At 39.1% G+C, this 19,892-nt stretch overlaps 2 protein-coding genes across 5 annotated transcripts in view; one reads left to right on the forward strand and one right to left on the reverse strand.

The window, feature by feature from the left end:
* lrrc73 (leucine rich repeat containing 73) overlaps positions 1-15,780 on the forward strand; it is a 32,811-nt gene extending 17,031 nt beyond the window's left edge. The window contains exon 6 of the mRNA XM_058386657.1: positions 15,456-15,780. Coding sequence (XP_058242640.1) covers positions 15,456-15,577 — 122 coding nt within the window. The 3' untranslated portion in view covers positions 15,578-15,780. The remainder of the gene's footprint in view (positions 1-15,455) is intronic.
* Positions 3,291-19,892, reverse strand: part of tjap1 (tight junction associated protein 1 (peripheral)) — a 51,418-nt gene continuing 34,816 nt past the window's right edge. For 3 of the 4 annotated variants that reach the window (XM_058386651.1, XM_058386653.1, XM_058386652.1), the window contains 6 exons: positions 18,975-19,136; positions 14,918-14,984; positions 12,902-12,931; positions 9,344-9,451; positions 8,885-8,968; positions 3,291-6,318 (listed from right to left, as the gene is read on the reverse strand). In XM_058386651.1, the coding sequence (XP_058242634.1) occupies positions 4,882-6,318; positions 8,885-8,968; positions 9,344-9,451; positions 12,902-12,931; positions 14,918-14,984; positions 18,975-19,136 (1,888 nt within the window). In that variant the 3' untranslated portion in view covers positions 3,291-4,881. The remainder of the gene's footprint in view (positions 6,319-8,884; positions 8,969-9,343; positions 9,452-12,901; positions 12,932-14,917; positions 14,985-18,974; positions 19,137-19,892) is intronic. The other variant, XM_058386654.1, reaches the window with a different exon arrangement.

Below are 19,892 nucleotides of genomic sequence, written 5' to 3' on the forward strand. Positions count from 1 at the left end.
TAGATATGAAAGCTTGTGGGAAAAGAGATAATATATTTCTAATAACAGCATTTGGTATGAATCATTTTCACTTCAGCGGACACTAATCATGTCCATCAGCTTTGCCGCCTGTTTTACACCAGAAGAAGCGACACTGCGAGTGGCAATGTCTCGACGACTCCACAGCGCATTACAGTTAATACCAGCCACTGCTCCCGCGTGCAGCTTTCACATCCGTTTCATTCACCGCTCTTAGTAAATAGGCTCTAACGTGTAAATATCTGTACTGACAGATTCATATAAACATGCATTACCCACTGTGATCAGATTAATCCAGTGAAATCTGGTCTGAAGAATGCCAGCGTGACATGCTGCTGCAGTTGGGCTCAAAAGGGATCTTGAGCTGACATTCTGTGTAACTGCAGCTGCGCATTTTAACGTTTTTGTTCAATCAATATGATGTCTGTCAAACCAAAACACGTGCAATGCCAACAGGAAGATAAAATGTTCCCCCCGCCATTCCTAACGCTTAGCCGAATATCCGTCAGTCAGCTCTTACAGATATTCAAGTATTAAATGAGACTGAAGGCACATCCCTAAACATCTACATTTTCCTATACTGAAGTGTTAAACTGAGTCCAATATCTAACTTCAGAAAAGTAAAAATGTCAATGGATGTAGAATCATGGGTAAACGGAATAAATAATTATTAAAGGAAGATGTGACAGACTCTAACGTGCTGAAGGTTAAAGAGAGGGTAAGTGTGGACTTCATGTTTAATATACGCCTGCAATTTTTTTCCCCCTTCACTCAACTTTCTGTCAACACTTCAGCTTGCCTTGTGCATCACCTTCAAGGAGGTCACAGTGGATCAAAGATGGGAACTGTCAATCAATTATGAACTCAATTATAGTAATGATAGCAAGCCATTACACTTCTAACACATCAGATGGTAAAGTCTATTTATATACCCAGCGCATTACAGAGATTCATCTTCGTTCGTTCATTCATCTTGTGTAACCACATGAATTACAGAGGTGCACTTTATCTTCGCCTTCCTTTCTCTTTTTTTCCTCTATTTGCATGAGCTCGTCTAATTCACTGATGAGGTCCTGAAATATTTAACAACGTCCGTTTTCATGTGCAAGACTCTGACAGACTGTTCTTTGTCTTTCCCACTCCTTTAAGGACCACTAAGCTATTTCCGAACATGAGAAGACATCAAATATTCAGCACAGGGGCTGGTTATAGTTCTACTCATTATGAGCTCTTAGAGTTACATACAGAGGGAAAAAAAAGATTGATAAGCCACAGTGGAAAGAAAATGTAAAGCAGAGGCTGAGGTCAAGCTAGAATGTGGACATATTCTGTATGCAGGCCAGTCAATGATCGGGAAACATTCAGGAAGTGCAGAACTGTGTGGCCCTTCCACTAGAAGTTAAATCCACTAGAGTAATATACATTAAGAGAACTGATTGATATGTCTTAGAATGACATGGTTATAAATCATGTCAATATACTGTATACCATATATGACACTTGAGATGATTTAGATACTGCATGACCAGAGCGTGTCCAGTTTAACAGAGTGCTTCAACACTGCATGAATTAAAGAAGAAAATGGATGTAAAGAAAGCCAGGATCTATGTTTAAAAACACCACACTTCAGAGCTGACTGATCACCAGGTTCAGAAAATCTGGACCATCTCATTAACATGAAGGCTTCAAAGTAACACATTTTAGTCTCAAATATGAAAATCCGTCTTTATCGTTTTAAAGGATATAACACACCAACTTGTATTTTGGTAGTATGGCAACGTTGGTGCATGCATAGTACTGTTGTCGGCTGTCAGATCCTTAAAAATGCCTTCAAGTCTTCATTAAAATGTGTAATAGGTGTAGTGTTTGAATAGTGAAAAGCCACACAAATAAATCCTTTTTCTTCAAATCCCTCAGTTAAGGATTACTAAATAGGACAAAACTATTAACAAAGTCAAGAAGAGTTTTTTGATATTAACAAAGTTTGTGTGTATTCTTTTAACCTAGTTATATATACACCATAGTGTATAGCCGCTGATATTATATTTAATGAATATTAGCTAAAGTACAGACTTTCAGCTTTAATTAAAGGTTATTTGCATCCAAATCAGGTGAACAGGGTAGGAATTACTGCACTTTCTACATGTAGCCACTCTTCCTCCAGCTGTGTTATGCAAAGAATATAATTTCACTGTACTTTGATATATAGCATGTGTAGATTTAACCATGTGACGGAATAAGATCTTCCTGTTTTTGAGGTTTATCAATGGTTTACCCTCTGTATTTACTCTGTTGGCTTTGACAGATACCTCTACCTCCTGGAGGTTCGTTCTTGATCTGGCCAAGTGTTTTGAAAGGATTTTATCTCAGCAGGAAAGATTTTCTGTTAACATCACATTTTTCTCTGGTCTTCCGGGTTATTTTGTGTTCCTGAGCTGACAAGTGCATTCCTTTTTTTTAAAGAATGTGCCAAATAGTTGATTTGGCCACTCCTAATATATTTTTGTTTAGATAGTTTTCTCTGATGGGTTTGTTTTGATTGTTCAGCCAATGAATGTTTTGCATTTGGATTCTGTTCCTCTCAATATTAGCTTTCATTATGAAATCCAAAGAGCTGTCATTGCCAGTAAAGCAAATACCACAATTAAAATCAAATCTATAAATTTTCATCTGGTTACTTTTAATTGAAATAATGAGGGTTTATGACACATGGCCATGGAGCAGGTGTGCAGCCAATTACTAGTCCAATTACCTTTGGACCCTTTAAAAGGGAGACATATAAAAAGTGTTGTAATTCCTCCATCATTCACAAGAATTGGATGTAAATACACTCAAATTAAATCTGAAATTAAATTTGAGCTCCTGATTTAATTTTACCTGCAATATATTGCAGTTGAAAGTTAAAATAACAATAACTTTGTGAATTTCTAAATATTTATAAATCTGACTGTATATGAACTAAACATGGGGCATAAAATGCTGACAATGTGGGACTACACTGTTACTCCAACAGGAAAGTCCTCAGCCACAGAATGGTTCTCACTCCCAAATGAGCAGTTTCTTGAGAACTTAACAAAAAGAAAAAATCAATTGACATCAGATGTTAATAAAATATTAATTTTAATAACCACTAAATCAAGCATTTTGATGGATTGTATTTCACTTTAATGACCTCCTGGAGACTTTCATTTAGTGTCAAGTTAATACACAAAGGCGGTCATTCCAGACTGAGGAGTTGATCGCTGTAATTAGTATGGGGGGGGGGGTGGCTCTTTTGTGTATTTTTACGTTCTAGCATAGGCCAGTGTTTAAATGCTGAACTACTTATATTCAGTTAATAACAAGATTCTAATATTATTTTAGAACACGCAAGTTGTTAAAGTTTAATATTGATTTAGCGTTTAGTTAATAATATCTTTAACATGGGCAGAAAAAAAAGATATAGCACGAATTACATGCCTCTATCCAGAGCCCTTATCACACATCAACTGACATGGTGTCATTTTACCAGCTGGTGTAAAAATGAAAACTGGGCTTCTTTGACCTTCAAATGTAGATTTTTTTGGCCTATATTTGATGAAAATATTGTGAAAATGGCATTGAGGAAGTTTATAATATTCTGACTGCTATTGTATTGCTATGAAAACGGATGACTACCTATGTGACTGGACACCAATAAATAACAATCTTGTTTTATTTTTACTGGACTGAATGCTAGTGTGTGATGATGTTCTTGCTCATACCAAATCCTGAAGAAACAAACAAAATAAGATAAATGCTGAACAAAACCACATATTCTTTAAAGGAGAAAGTTAGATAACAAAAGCTCATATTTAGGTGTAAATTTTCTGTCTAAATATATTTCAAAAACACCCAAATAATTATAACGGCATTCATTTCCATGGTATCTGAAATATAGATGAACTAATTCTACAAGACATCCAATTCCACAGATTCTCTTTGTTAAGTGGGGGTTATTAAGGGATGGACCCTAGCTGCATACCAGGATAAACTAACAGATAAAATTAATATTAAATCAGGATATTTGTTGAAATCCATTTTGCCATAGTAAAAAAAAAAAAATCTAATTTTGGATCCAAACTGACTGTGGCAGCTCCATGAAAAGAGGTGTTTGTCATAGATGTGCAGTGAAATGGAATTCTGACATGAACTGAAAGTAGACATAAGGAGCAATACTTTTTTTAAAGGGTGATGGGAAAACTTTAGTCATTAAAAAGGGTTAGGCACTGAAAGATTAAAATCCACTGGATCTCATGAAACCTGCATAATCCAAACCATACAACAGAATCTGGATCTCAGTCTAGAGCACCAACTCATTCTTTAATCATTAGAGATAGACGGCTCTCACTCTGAAACCCTTCAACAAAAAAGGGGGTCTTTCTTCCAGTTTCTGTGGTATTCCAGTACCTTACAGTGCTATTTTATCTGGATGTCCCCCATTACATTACAATGGCCAAATACACAGATGTCTTTTTATGGCTATATCCTGATTTCTTCTCATAATTACACCACAGCTTGACGATGTCCTGAAGATGTTGGAGCATGGAAAAATGAACTTCTTACATACTCTCACATTCTTAAAGGATGATTAAAGTATAGACGTCTTTAAAGGTATGATGACCACCTTAATCTGTACTATAAATACCATAACTAAGTGAACTTCCTGCTTCTGAGAAGTGGCTCAAGTGTTACAGTAATAACCCATAAAAGGAAAGCAGCCTGGGTATTAGCTGATCAATTGCCAAGTGATTCCTGCTTCCCTTTGTGGCCTGGTAAGACTTGTGAGCTAACAAGCAGAAGAGCACTGTAGGTGAAATAAGGAGCATGGGGATAGCCACTTTCTCAGTCCAGCAGGTTTCCGTGCTCTTGAGCCCTGGTAAGACTGTCCTTCCTGTGCAGGTGATGGACCCCCATCCTTTTGGGGCTCTTCTGAGGTCGGGTGGAGCCACTATGGTGGCGGTGAGTGGGAGGCTTTTCTGTGTAATCCTCCAAGCCGGCGAGGACCCTGGGGCTGATGATGGGAAAGTCCTGTGGAAGGATGTCTCGCTCTTCGGCTGGGCTGCCTACAGACCCACCATCTTCAGCAAACTCCTGCTGCTTGGCAGAGACTGGGCTGGACTCCGCCATGACCATTGTGTCACCACTAGCACCATCATCATTGTCAAGAGCCATCAGCAATTGCTCACTTTCCTCTTGCGAAAAGGTAGCACCATACTCACCCCTTTTTGTGCGCAGGTCTGCAATGCTGCTTGTATCAGTATCCAGGCTGGACTCTCTGCTGGCAGTCCAACTTTGTGTAGAGGAGCCCTCTTCTCCATCAGAGTAGGCTCCACGCAGGATACCTCGGTCTGAAGCCCCTCTACCTGACTTGCTCCTCTGCAGTTCCTTTACTGTCTCACTGCTGAAAGAGGTGCGGTTAACCAGAGTCCCTTCTGAGGATGGTGCAATCTTCTCTACAAACATTCGCTGCCAGTTGGTGAGCAAGTCCTCCTCAGAGCTACCTGAGCTGGCAAAGGCACTCGGTGGCTGTGGTGGGCTGCTGAAGGGACTTGACTGGCTAGACAAAGGGTCAGTGAAATCACTCTGCTGAGGTGTTCTAGGGTGCGACACATGCCCTCCACCTGAAGATGAGGAGGTTCCAGAACGCCAACCTCCGTCAGACACTGCAGGGCTGTTGGGGACAGTACGCTGTCGTTCTCCAGCCTCCTCTTCATTTTGTACCAGGCTAAGAGATATGGCCTGGCGTGTGGCATAAGTGCAGTTAGGCAGTGGGCTGTTCTTAGGGATCTTTACCTTATCATCAGAGGAGAACTCAATCACTTTGCGGCCAGGATAGAGCGGATGTGGGGGAGGGGGTGTAGGGTAGGGGTTTAGTTTCTCAAAGGATGGTGCTGCCCCACTGTCAGCTGACTGTCCATCTGGACTTCGGAACATACCATTAACATGCGACTGCTCAGATCCAGTACATGTACTAAGCCTAGTCTGACCAGGACCACCATTCTCTCGACCAGCACTCTCATTCTGAGATCCAGTCATATCCACATGGACAAACACATCCTCAGCCACTGGCCGGCCACTGCTGCTGGACTGAGCAGAGTTGAGAACAAGGGGTTCAGGTTTCTCAAGTACCCGGGCAATAACAGAGGTGGGCACCACATCAGCTGGTGTCAGACTCAATGTGTCTGGGTCCTGGCCATGGGCTCCTTGAGGGCTCTGAGTCTTGTCAGGCAGACTGCTCTTCATGTGCTTATTCACCATCTCCTGCAGTTCATATGGCAACTAGAACGTAAGTCAGCAAAAGACAAATACATATTTCACAAATCATATCATTGCTTGTACAATAAAAAACATGCAGCTTGAAAAATTATAGTGTGTAAATGAACATCAAACACAGATTGTCAGTATGTCCATAAACAAGCACACTTTCTTCACAATAAGATGTTAATCTTGAATGCATCTTAAATCGAGAAGAAAAGAATCTCATACCTACTATATATTGTAACTGAAATGTAGATTGATAAAGATGTGTCATGGTATCAATACTCAATATCTCATAAGCTTCTATATGTCTGTACCATCTACAGCTCTACACAATCTTTTACACACAAGTGTTATCTGTGATCATTGTTCATAAGACAAGCTTTTTAGTCAGAAATTTCTCTGTACCTGTTCCCTGAAATGTGACTAAGCTAATAAATCTACCATTCCACCACATGAAGGTAATTTCAGAAGGAGGCAATTTCAGGGGTTCCTTTTATTCAAAAATACTCAATGTCTCTAACATAGAATGGAAGGCTAATGAAATTAGATTCAAACTGAAAAGAAGCAAAAAATAACTTGAAATGAGTAAAGGGCAGACAACTAGGACATTTATCTTACACTGCTGCCTTGATTGGATGAGGCTAACTGGGGCGTATTGATTCATGGAACACTGGCAGGGAAAATCTCTGATCATAAAGTTTAGCTCAGCTAATGCCGGAACAATCAGTTTGGCAAGTGCAGCAACTGGTGTGGATGTGGAGGCAGACAAGATGACTGCATTCCATGCAAGACTTCAAAATGACTCCTGTATGAAACTGTCCTGCAACTGAGCTAAGGTTAGTATGCCCCCCAACCAGTCAAGACAATAGTTAATATCCTGGACTCCAAGTTGAACCACTGCATTTGACCACTGCACAAGTGTCTTAGCTCAAGTACATGAACAGAAATCTACAAGATGCAAAATACACACTAAGACTTAAGCCCCCATGAAAAACTGTCTTATTCCAATTACATCATGCTACAATTATATTCAGTGGTGTGAAATTGGCTGACTGCTGCCTTGCTGCTGCCTGCCCTGTTACCCATGAACGCAAAAGTGCAACCTGGAACCCTCCCTTATGCTCAGCAAACAGAAGAGTGATTAACGTCCTAACACACACACACACACACACACGCGTGCGTGCAATTATGTGCTTTCGGTTTTACTCTGCATTTATTTACCACAGTCAGTGGCACAGTGCTTTCTGTATGCATTTCCAATGACTGCAGTTTGGAAAAGGTTTCCAGCAGCCAGTGCTTACAATAGGCATCCTTTATGGCATGTGTATTGCATCATCTAAGTATAACACATCATTATAAAATGTCCCAAAGAAGCAAACACAACCCACAATAAAGAAAGAACATTTAGCTGTTTTTCTATTACTCGTCAAGGATACAAGGATTGTGTACCTCACACTGTTAATTACCCCCAGTTTATACCACTATACTTTTTTGCACACATTAATATGAGCTAAAAATTATGCAGTTTATTACTAACAGTGTATGAAATCCCACTGGAGGTACATTACTGCTATGGAAAGAGGGGGTTTAACCTCAAATTCATTTATCATTTTAGGCTTCAAAATAGTGCTCATGAGTGTCATTTATGCACCCGTAAGAGAGCACTGCTGAATCTTCTTTGATGCATCTCATAACCCCAAACCCCTTGTGATTGTTAGTAAGAACCACAGAGCTGTAACAAAATATGTAATTAAAACATGATCTTAAGGTGCATTTCTTATTTTGCTCATGAAGGAAAGCAACATCAAGTGATTTCCTGGGATTTTAACACACATTTAACACACAGATGTGTGTACACAATATGGTAGGGGTTGGGATGGATCATGCAATGAGCAGCAGTTCTGTGAGCAGAAGCACCTTCAATTTGAAGGTGAATGTAATGGTAAACTATAGTAACCAATATTTACAGCAGTGGTGAGCTGAAAAGCATCTAAGAGCACACAACATATCACAACCTTGAGTTAGATCACCTACAACAGCAAAAGAGCACATCTGGTTCCACTCCAGTCAGCCAATGACATTAATCTAATGGTAAAGAAGGCACAGGCTCATCTAAACACTTAATGTCTATTGCATCTATATAGCAAGTTGAAGTATCTGGACATGCAATTAGCTGATTATACCACAGTAAACCATTTGAATTGAATTTATCAATACTGTTTCAGTATTGAATTTGTTCAACACTGTTATCCTAGAGACAAGCAAACAGGCCAAGTGGACTTAAGTACCTAATGCATGTGGGATTTGACACTATGCTAACACATTTTCCTCTGCTGGTCAGCATGTGGGCAGCCAAGAGTATATTATACTAACAATCAGTGCAGAGGACTGCTATAATGCACTGCCATCTGCAGAGTTTTCAACCCTTTCCCTTTTAGCTAACACTTTGTACAGTATGAAATCCTTCCATATCCATTTTGCCAAAAAAATATGAAACCTTCAAATCCACTCTCCTTGCATTGTGCGTACATGTGATGCTAGAGGACTTCACATTCATAGATGGATATGCACAACCAACACTTACATCTGCAAACTTGTGGTTCCTGAAATGGGACTTGTTGCACTTTAACAACTGCACAGCCAAATTGCAGTCCTGTCGATAGCGTTCCTGAAAGAGAAAGTGATGTTGGAAATCGTGGTTTTAGTACAACTAATCTGTGCACAAGCATTCAGCAGACATTCCTGACAATCCTGGATACGCTATATACAAGGTGTCATAATATAGCCCTAGCACAGATAACGATTTGACAAGCTGTATCTAAACTTAATGAAAAAGAAGAACATGTCTTAATGTGAGATTGCTGGTTCTATCAGCCTTGTTCTATCAAGTCTTGTCCAAGACTGCACACGGACCTGACAGTGCATGAAAGCTTAGTGCTGAACCTCTTAATGTAACTTTCAATTTTCAGCTCCAGTGGTTACCAATTGTAGTTCTACAACACTGACAGTGCTGGTCACACACACACACACACACCCCACATACATTCAGTTCTTCCAGCTTGTCAATAGTGTTCTTAGCATCCACAAGCTTGTTGGTGAGCTCCACTATCTCTTGATCCATGGTCTTCTTGTCCCTTTCCACTTTCCGGAGCTGCAAAAAGACAGAGTGAGCAGAAATTACGAACAGCTCTCTAAGCAATTCTCTGAATGGATCAGCCAAAATCCTCAGCTTGTGTTTTAAGTAAGAGCAGACATTCATTTCCTTACGATTCATGAAAAAATTCTAGCCTCTCATCGTTAGATCTCTGCTGACAGCATCAGTATAAAAGAAAGGAATAGAAAAAAAGGCAAAAAAGGAAACAAAATGCTAGAATCTTTACAGCTTACAAAAAGAGAGTGAGACTGAAAGAGAGAGAGAGATCGATCCATTCAGCTTAAGTGTATAGCATGAATATTGCAGGCTGATGTATAAATAAACTGATTAATTGTATATAAGAAATTGCTTTGATAAGTCAGAGCAATGACGCAATATCATCTAAACAAGTTTGGCAATCAGACTGCACAGTACTGAAAGTAGTACTGAATCTGTAAAAGATAGTATTCACTCACTGAGCATTTCTTTAGAAACACTGCACTAATATTGAGTAGGGCCTCTCAAAACAGCTTCAATTCTTCATGGCACGGATTCCACAAGATGTTGGAAATTTTCCTTGGTGATTTTGGTCCATTTTAACATGAATCATGCAATTCCTGCAGATTTTGATTGTGGCCATGAAGAGATGCAGCAGGTCAGCAACAATGCTCATGTAGTTTGTGGCACAAGGCAGGTTGGGTTCATGGATTCCTGCTGTTGGTGCCACATTCTGACCCTACAATATGTGTGCATCAAGCAGAAATTGATTCATCAGTCCAGGCTCTTCAGTCTGGGTGAGACTGTACCCACTGCAGCATCAGCTCTCTGTTCTTGGCTGACAGAAGTGGAACCTGAAGTGATCTTCTGCTGTTGTAGTCCATCTGCCTCAAGGTCTGACATGCTGTCATTCTGAGATGCTTTTCTGCTCATGAGAATGGTTATCGGCGTTACAGTAGCCTTTCTGTCCGTTCAAAATAGTCTGGCCATTCTCCATTGACTTCTCTCTCAATCCATCCTTGATCCATCCTGCTGCTCACTGGATGTTTTTCTTTATTTCACCATTCGGAGTAAACTCTAGAGACTGTTGTGAGTGAAAATACCAGGAGATCAAAAGCTATAGAAATATTCAAACCAGCCTGTCTGGCACAAACATTCATGCCACATTCAAAAGCACAGAGATTACATTTTTCCTCACTGATATTTGATGTGAACACTGCCCATATCTGCATGGTTTATGCATTGCTCTGCTGCCACACGTTTGGCTGATTAGATAATTGCACAAATTACAGGTGTCCCTAATAAAAGTGCTCAGTGAGTGCAGATTATCTCACAATCTGATCTCAGTTTAACATTTGTCTTGAAAAGCAGTAGATAAATGCAACAGGGGAAAAATCCTTGAAGTAACGCAAATAACCACATAGTATAAAGAGCTGGATACTGGAAAGAAAAGAAGCTAATTTGGGTTAAGCAGGGAACAGCACACGAGGAACAATTAAATAAAAATGAGGCTTACTGCTATCTCTTAGCTTTACATACCCAATCAAGGGAATTGGAAGACATTTCTATAGGCAAGAAAAATGTACAGGCTTCTGTCAAAGCACACAAATTAATTCCAGTGTATCAGCATAAATATTTCCCAAAGCTCTGGGCTGGAAAACCTGCATATTAATTAGAAGTGCTATACAGATCCAGCTGCCTGCTATACAGTCTCCTCTGAAAGTACTGGAATGGCAAGACCAATTCGTTTGTTTTTGCTATACATTGAGGACCTTTGAGTATGAGCTAAAAAGATGCATATGAAATAACAGATTAGCTTTCACATCCTCTGATCTTCTGATTCTTACCGCTGATGAGTGGTTTGTATCTTGTGGTATAGCCTCTATATTTCAGCTCTTGAAGTCTTGTTTGAACAGTGAATTGTGATACCTTCACCCCTCTTGTTGATGATGTAACTGACTGTTATTTTTGTTTTTTTCTTCACAGCTCTCACAATGTTTGTCATCAACTGCTCTTGGTTATTTTTGGCTGACCTGTTCGATGTCTGGTTGTTAGTACACCAGTGTTGTCTTTCTTTTCCAGGATATTCCAAACTGTTGTATTGGCTTTGCCCACTGCATGTGCAATAGCTCAGAGTTTCCATCTTTTCTCAGCTTTAGCTTCTTATCTTCCATCGACAGCTCTCTGGCCTTCATGTTGGTTTTTAATAGTAACGGCCTTCTTCACAGGTGAAATCCAGGGCTCAAATCAAGAGTAGACTTTCAGAGTTATTGAGTGTTTAAACAGCCAGTCTAACAGGACACACCTGAACAACATGTTCCTATAAAATCCATGGTCTCATATACATCTTTTGATGTGAAACTTAAATGTCTCGCTTCAACATACAGCCAAAAAAAAAGGCCTTGCCATTCCAATATTTCTGGATAACATAGTGTATATGTCCCAGTCTACATGTCTTTTGCCAGCAGCATATTAACTGCATTCTGGCTGTATATAAGCTGGTGTCTGCATAATGGGCCCACAGCACTCTTTGAGAAAGCTGACAGAGTCAGTGAATTTAATTGAATTGAGTGCTTCATAAAACATCACAGAAGTGAAAAGCTAAGCAGGTCTGTGCTTTGCACACAGTAATTTAAATGGACATGTGATTAGATGGCTGGATATGACATTCTAAATACTGGCTTCTGAGCCACGGGGTATTTCCAGTAATAGATTAAGAGAGAACTGTAATGGATAACAATTATTTATTTAGGGTCCTACTACATTTAACATGTGTTCAGGACATGGATACATTAGTACCTAAACCTCAACTCTCTCTCAACTACTATTAGCTTAAGAGTAGTTTCAAAAATGCATTGTGATACCAAGTACCAGAAAAGCCTCGGGTTCCAAACTTAAGCAATAGTGCTACAGTTCCTCTAAAGTGGATTAGGTGGAACAATGAATTAGTGTACAGATAAAGCAGCTGTTTATTAAAACTAGTCCACAAAAACTAGTAATATCAGCTGTAAACTAAGACAATCCATAGAATGAGAAATGGGAAGACAAGGGAAGAGATGCTTACTCACAAGATGAGCATCGTTCATATTTGAACATCCACAGTTGAAGTTCAGTGGTTGAAATGCCTAAAGCTTCTCAGCAAGCACAAATTCTGCTGATTGCTCATTCTTAATGAATCTCACATTAAACACACCAGGATTGCATTTCTCTTTGTTGTCAATGTTACACTGCAAGATGTAAATGAGATTGCAAATGTCTGACAAAATCTTATACCATACAGCAAATACAATACAATTTGTGCTCTTCAACCACTGTACTGTGCACTTGGACTCTAGAGTCATGCCCCTGACGTCAAAGTACTGCCATGCAGAGGGAGAACAGTAGGGTGAGACACTGGAGACTGGAGAATGACATCTACACTAATGCACTTTGAAGGGTGGGAAGATAGAAGAGAATGAGTGATCACGCAACTGCATGAACCCAGGTTTGACTGATGGCAGCCTGATGGTGATGGTTGTGGCGATGTGAGATCCAAGTCATGGCAGCATGAGTATAGAAGAGGAAAAGATGGAAAAAGAGATAAAGAATTGATGGGCACAAAGCACAATATGATTGTACACAATGAGTCATTGCTTGCCCTAGATAACAAATATATAGGGTAGCCTGCCACTCAACATTACATTGCAATGCCAGCTGTGCTAAATGTGATTAAATGGCAGGGGCAGAGATAGTAGATTTTAAGATGGGCAAATATAAAGTGTCTGGAAATCAAGTAAATGAACACTTGGACATAGATATACAACAATGTACATCAGAAACATAAAAAACAAATATAAGAAACAATATAAAATGCATTTTCCAGAAATGCTAAATGTTAGGGGAAAATTAGTGTATTTCTATTTTACCTTATTTTTAACAAAATCCTTATCATAATACCACAATACTACATGTTTATAGTTTACTGCCTGACAAGTTTGTCGCTCAAGTCTAAAATGAAAATCATATACTTTAACACAAGCTTTAACTCGATTCTTTATCAGACTGGCAAGATTATTAAAGACAGGCTTGTAGTTTTTGATTTGCGTCACTGTAAAACCATTCACTCCACACATTTGATTACATTAGCATTTGAATTACAACAAGAGAACGACTGTGGCAATCATTTTAGCTTTAAATTCGTATCCTTTACCCATCCACAGACCCCAAAGGCTCTTGATGTTAAATTCTAATACCTAAAGGTAGTTTTCATGACAATTTGTAACTTGCATGTAAAACAAATCAATCATCAGTTCGGGGGTACTTATTAAATTGGTTACATGTGGCAGTAGTCCAGTTTCTGATCATTTCCAAAAACATGATTAAACCGACAATATCATAAAACATTTTATATGAAAATGTTGAGCTATTTTTATATGTATGTATTACACTATGCCTACCAATAAGAGCACTTGAAATTCACATGACACTGCAAAATAAGTAGGACTATAAAAAGTCCTAGTGCTAGTTACTAGCAAGACGTTGTTGTATTGTTGGTATTGCAACTCATAAAGCATGAGAGTGAAGCACATCTGCACTTCAAAAAAAAGCCCTGTAAATTTTTAAATCTGATCAATTATTCTTTAGTAACACACAGAGCCACTGCTATGATTCTGGCCTGCCCTGACACAATCAATGTTTCTTTGCTACTTTTGGGCAGCGTGAAGGTGTATAGGTGTCCATATCTGGGACTTGAATCGCCAGATACACCCATCCATGTACTGCGTATTCTACACAGGGTCACAGGGAAACTGAAGCCCATCCCAAGGGACTCAGGGGGTCAGCCTGGACGGGGTGCCAACCCATCACAGGGCATGATCACACAACACAAACTCTCACACCATGGCAAAAAAAAACCAAAAAACAAAAATGGAGTACCTAAAGAATGTGGAGAACAAAAGCAGGAGGCCCAGAAGCGTGTTGCAAATGTGGTAACAACTAAGCCACCAAGTCCCCTTACCAGATACAATTTTATTGCAATGAATATCATAAAGTGGCACAGTGGGAGATATTGCACAAATTCAGTTCTACAAATTATTAACATAATAAGGAGGATAATGCACATAGAGTACAAGGATATTCAGAGATATCTATTTCTTTAGATATGAAAAAACTGCAATTATTCTGTATTTATCGTTACTTTATTTTTTCAAGATTACACTCAGTCACTATGTGTGATAAATAATTCTGAGTTGAGGAGCAGCAGCCTGGCTAGGAATATACAGTGTAAGTGGCACTGCATATGAAAAGTGTTCAACAAGCATGTCAAAGGTTTGTCAATGCTATAGAGCCTAATCTAATCCCTGTGGCATGAAGTGAGATAAATGCTGGGCTGACTCCTTCCAAGCTGACTGAATTCTCATTATATTAGTGAAACCAGCAAAAAGGAAATGAAAGACATCTGTCACTAAAATGTATTTAGGAGATAAAGGTAAATGGGAGAATGATTACCAATGCATGAAGCTTCTCTTCCAAATCCTGGTTGGCTCTCTGTGAGGCTGTGTAGCTGTTCTGCAGTCTGTGGGAGAAACACACATAATTAACACTGCAGGAACAGGAAGAAACACTCGATTTTGCATCAGCTAATGCTCTACTTTTTTTTTTTTTTGAGAGAGAGAGATGTAGGATCAGTCATTAATACACAACAGTATATTACCAGTAGATTCAGCAGTGCATTTCTGGAAACAATATTTCAGCAGCCACATGTTTCCTGCCTTAGATTTAGAGTGATACAGGCTGGCAGAGTATTACCTCCGTTATCCTCTACATCCTTAATAAGGCAGCACTGACACAAGGCAGGTATGGCCTGTGTTTGGATAGGCAGATTTAAGAAGAGCAAGATGGTCAAATAGCCCTCTGGGAAACACTGGAGGTTTTTTTTGCAGGCTTTAAGCAGGTCTGAGACTTGAAATGAGTGAAAAAAGAGAGGAAGAGGAGGAGGCCATGTATTTTCTTCACCGTAACCCATTACTTCTTGCCTACATTTCAGGTGCAATACACAGATATCCAGAGGGCATGTGGTGTCCATATTATGTTCCAATGGATAACTGGAAAACATTGCTAAGACAATGGGTATGTGAAGCACTTTATTGTTTTCCCACTCTATTGTAAATGAACAGGAGTACATAGAAATACATTTAGATATGAAATGTGTTCATGCATGAAATGTATGCCTAAACACATCATTTAACAGTAATTGATGCTTCATTCCTTTTTATAAAAATGACTCTAGATTCCAAATCACATAAAATACATTTTAAGCATTATCCAATATTTTAGAAATTGCTGATCTGGATGTGTCATTATACAGTCAACCACACAGGAACCATCTATTACTTTTTGTTGAGCAAAGTGTTATGAATATGAATCATTGTCAATATGCATTCGACATTACAGTGTCCAAAAACATTACTGCAGTTTCCATACAAACTCTGTTCATACTGATTTGCACTGAGTTGCAGCTATTTGCTTTTGCAGCAAACTTTAAACTCATTACACGAATCTTACACTGAAACAATTAAACATTTTCCTACTGGAGGCTTTCACAACACAACCATGCTATTAGTGCCATCAGGTCTTTGTCTGTGACTGCTATGTTAATATATAATATTGAAGCATTTCTATAATATAGAATATTGAAACAAAGAGCAACTGCAGCTGTTTTACCCGCTGATGTCCCAACTCCACCAACAAATAAAAATGCCCCTTATTTGTTTAATGCTATAGAAATGTTGAAATAAAGGTGAAGTATCTTAATGAAGTTAAAATGAACCACGCACAGTGAGAAAGCATGGATGTTAAGCTCCACGATCAGAAGGATGAGCGATTCAAGGTCAGCGTAAATGATATAGCTTTAACTGCACAATAAATAAATGTAACTGCCTCGTTTCTGTAAGGACTCATTTCCATTATTGGATGCTGAACATTTTGGTTGATGGAGTTTAACATTCCTACTGTTTTCTCTGGTTTCCTATTAAATTGTTCAACACTACCTTCTAAAACAATACAATTATGCAACATGTTTCTGCTAATATTTCAGCACAAGCATAGCATTTGGGTCAGACAGATGAGCAAAGGGCATGTATGATTTCATTCTATTTTTTTTGTAATATATGAGCCAAATAAGAGATAATCCAGTTTGTTACACTGGTTTGTCTTACTGTTAAGAAGATTAAAAAAAAAAAATGCTAAGAGATTATAATGAAATGTGGATGTCAGTCAGTGGCAGTGTGATGAGGACGAGAGGCATGTGACATTAATACATGAACACACAACGGTGACTGGTCCTCCAGCAAACAAGCTGATTGATCTGTTGACCACACAGTATTACACAGTGCATCAACGTGCCCTGCTTTGCAGTCCCATTACGCACCAAGCTTGCCTTCATCTAATATTCAATTCAGAACACATTCTCAGTACACGGACTGGGGGTTGAGAACAATTCATGTTTTATAACTCGGTTTCAATTCATCACGTCTTAGCCATGCAGATTCTGAATACAACACTGCATTACATCCCATACATAGACACCAGCATTATTTAGGGAGCATCAGTGTCAACAGAAATGTGTGCTTAAACAGACTAACTGTGATTGACCGAGTCCATTTCACATTAATACTTTCTCTCGCTCTCTTTATCTCTCTCGGATCAATTTTATTTCACACAAGGGGTTTTCTCTCTCACCTTGGTGCAATTAAAAGTGAATAAATTCATTTTCACAAGCACCAATGATTGCCAATGAGTACAGTCATAAGCTCATATTGTGAAATATAATTCAGGTTTCATTGGAGTGTGTTTGGTAACCGACATTACACAATGTTTATCCTGGAATGGAGAGAGAAAAAAAATCCAAATAAACTTCATAAATGGCAGAGGTAAATTAGGTTGGCTCCTCAGGTAGTTTTGTTGCTGTTAAACTAAGGAGAAGACGAGAAAAATAACAGCAGTCATTCCTACTTTTAGCTTCTAAAATGCACTGGTGTAACCCCAGAAGCCTACTACAATCATGTGAGCAAGGCACAACATACACACACAGAGATGCTCTTGCACACAGTGGCACACATTCATTACCCAATTGTTATCTAATTTGACTATTATACAAAACGGGTGGGAGAAGTGGAGTACAAGCTGCAATGCAGTCTCCGATTTGATGGGAAGAATGTTGATTGAATCCGGTTGCCATTGAGAAACGTATGAGACAGGTACGCAGCCTGATTGGAAATGAAGACCGGTCTGATTGCAACAGAATTAGATGCTGACTTAATCAGGAAGATGCGTGCAGAGGAAACAAGTGACATTAAATGAGAGTAAATCAGGCTGGATGATTAGGATACACAATACAGATACAATAAGTACATTTTTACATTAAGTTTAAAAATAGAATGGAGAGAACATTTTGGTCAGTGGTCATTCTGCATATGTGGTCTTTAGTGAGATTTAAAAAAGATGATAGTGATTTGTATTGTCACTGTAATCTCATGTTTGAGTGTGTAAGTGTATATGATCTCATTAAAACCAGAACACATAACCAAGCATCTAATGTAATTTAGCTTAGGAGTGGGAAATATAGCATAAACATCTTATATTATACGCACATTTTCAAACAAACTGCAAAAACATGCATGTGACAAAATGCAAATTTTAAAATGGAAACAATCAAGCATGGATACTGTACTGTAGTTCTGATGGTCACATAAAATGTCACAGCATCATTAATGTCTTTCCAGTGCTTACTACATGTTCTCCTGTGGTGCTGTTACGCTCGTGATATACTCTTCGGGGTGCTTTCTTGGTGGTTAAACAAAATGAAAGTAAATTACTGAATGAAATGAAATCCAGCAAACTGAATCCAGTTAATATATTTAGTGTCTCAAGTACAGACACTAAAATAGATTAAAAAGCTCTGTTTCTGTAACTGAGGTGGTCATGATTCAGTCGTGACATACTGAAGATGACGAGTGGTCTTGCATCTCAGGGGTCCAACATGTCCTGTGTGAGACAGGGCTGAGAATACCAGAACTCAAGGCAAAAGATCTAAAACATTCATATGAAATCTGAGCATTTTTCAGACAATCATTCCAGTCTTGACACAGTCAAGGCAAAACCATTGAGCAGGCCTTGTGTATTACTGCCTTGCTTTATTTGTCAGCTTCTGTCTCAAACACTTGGCACACATCAGATTAATTTAAACTGATGGTGATCAGCATATGCATGCTCTCATTACTTTTCATGCTTTTATTAAGGTCATTAAAAACAGAAAGACAGAAAGGTGTACGCTGCATGTTGGAAAGAGGAGGTAATAGTCCCAGACAGAGTAAGTACAGAACCAGATGGTGAAAGCCAGTCAACAGCCATGGGAGGCTGATTCAGTTTGTCTGGGCGATAGTGTGTTACTGAGTAAGGCAGAGCTACTGAGCTAACACATCCATAGGGTATTCGAGATAGACACTGTGAAAGAGAGAGAGAGCGAGCGAGAGATAGAGAAACAAAGACAGATGGTGGGTCTAACCTTCGAAACTTGTCTTTCATCTTCTCCAGATCGTCTCGTGTTCGACCCATCTCTGTCTGCATGTAGTGTCGCCGGCTCTCAAACTCCTCCTCCATTGCCTCCATCTTGTGAGTGGTATGCGTGAGATGGCGGCGCAGGTCTTCATTCTGCTGTTGTAAGATCCTGGAAACATACACAGGAAACATTTTTAATCAATACCGCTAATATATTAGTGCTCAAGAAAAGGCTTGTTCCTTAAGTAAACTACTAGACCAAGTGCATCCTGCCCTATACATTACTTTGAATCCAGCATCCGGCCTCCATCCAGAACTTAATGCTTGTGTGTGTCTGCAAAACTAATCCACTGAATATTTGTGTAGGCATGTGCATATTTAACAAGGAAAGGGGTGTGTGTCTGTGTGTCTCTGCGTGTATGAGACCATGAGGGCATTATGTGCTGAGGGCAGTTGGTTGTGTGGCTAGGAGACAAGGGCAACTGTCATGAGACACAATACATCTGCTATGTGCTACATAACTGTCTCTGCAGTGCTCTTTGCTGAAGCCCACTAGGGCTCTGGGGACATGCTGCTCCTTTACATTAAAACTACTTCCCAGTATTTCTCGGCTTTCTAATTAAACAAAAAGCATGTACGAATTGCTAAATAATTAAAAATTAATCAATTCCAAAATGGCAAAAAACCAAACAAAACCAAAAAAACCCAGTCTGATTTGTTCAAAGAGCTCCTCCATAAATAAATAAATAAATAAATAAATAAATAAATGTCAAAAAGAGCAGAGTAAAAAAAAAAAACAGCTAAAAATAATATCAAATTGTGTGTGAATGTTACCAAACCAAATAAAATTGTGGTACATGCATGTGTATGCTGATCACCCATCAAGTGCTAAGCATGTTCCTGACAGGGTTCATTTACATGGATT

The sequence above is a fragment of the Hemibagrus wyckioides genome, linkage group LG03 (assembly GCF_019097595.1).
Source record: "Hemibagrus wyckioides isolate EC202008001 linkage group LG03, SWU_Hwy_1.0, whole genome shotgun sequence".
NCBI classification, from domain to species: Eukaryota; Metazoa; Chordata; class Actinopteri; order Siluriformes; family Bagridae; genus Hemibagrus; species Hemibagrus wyckioides.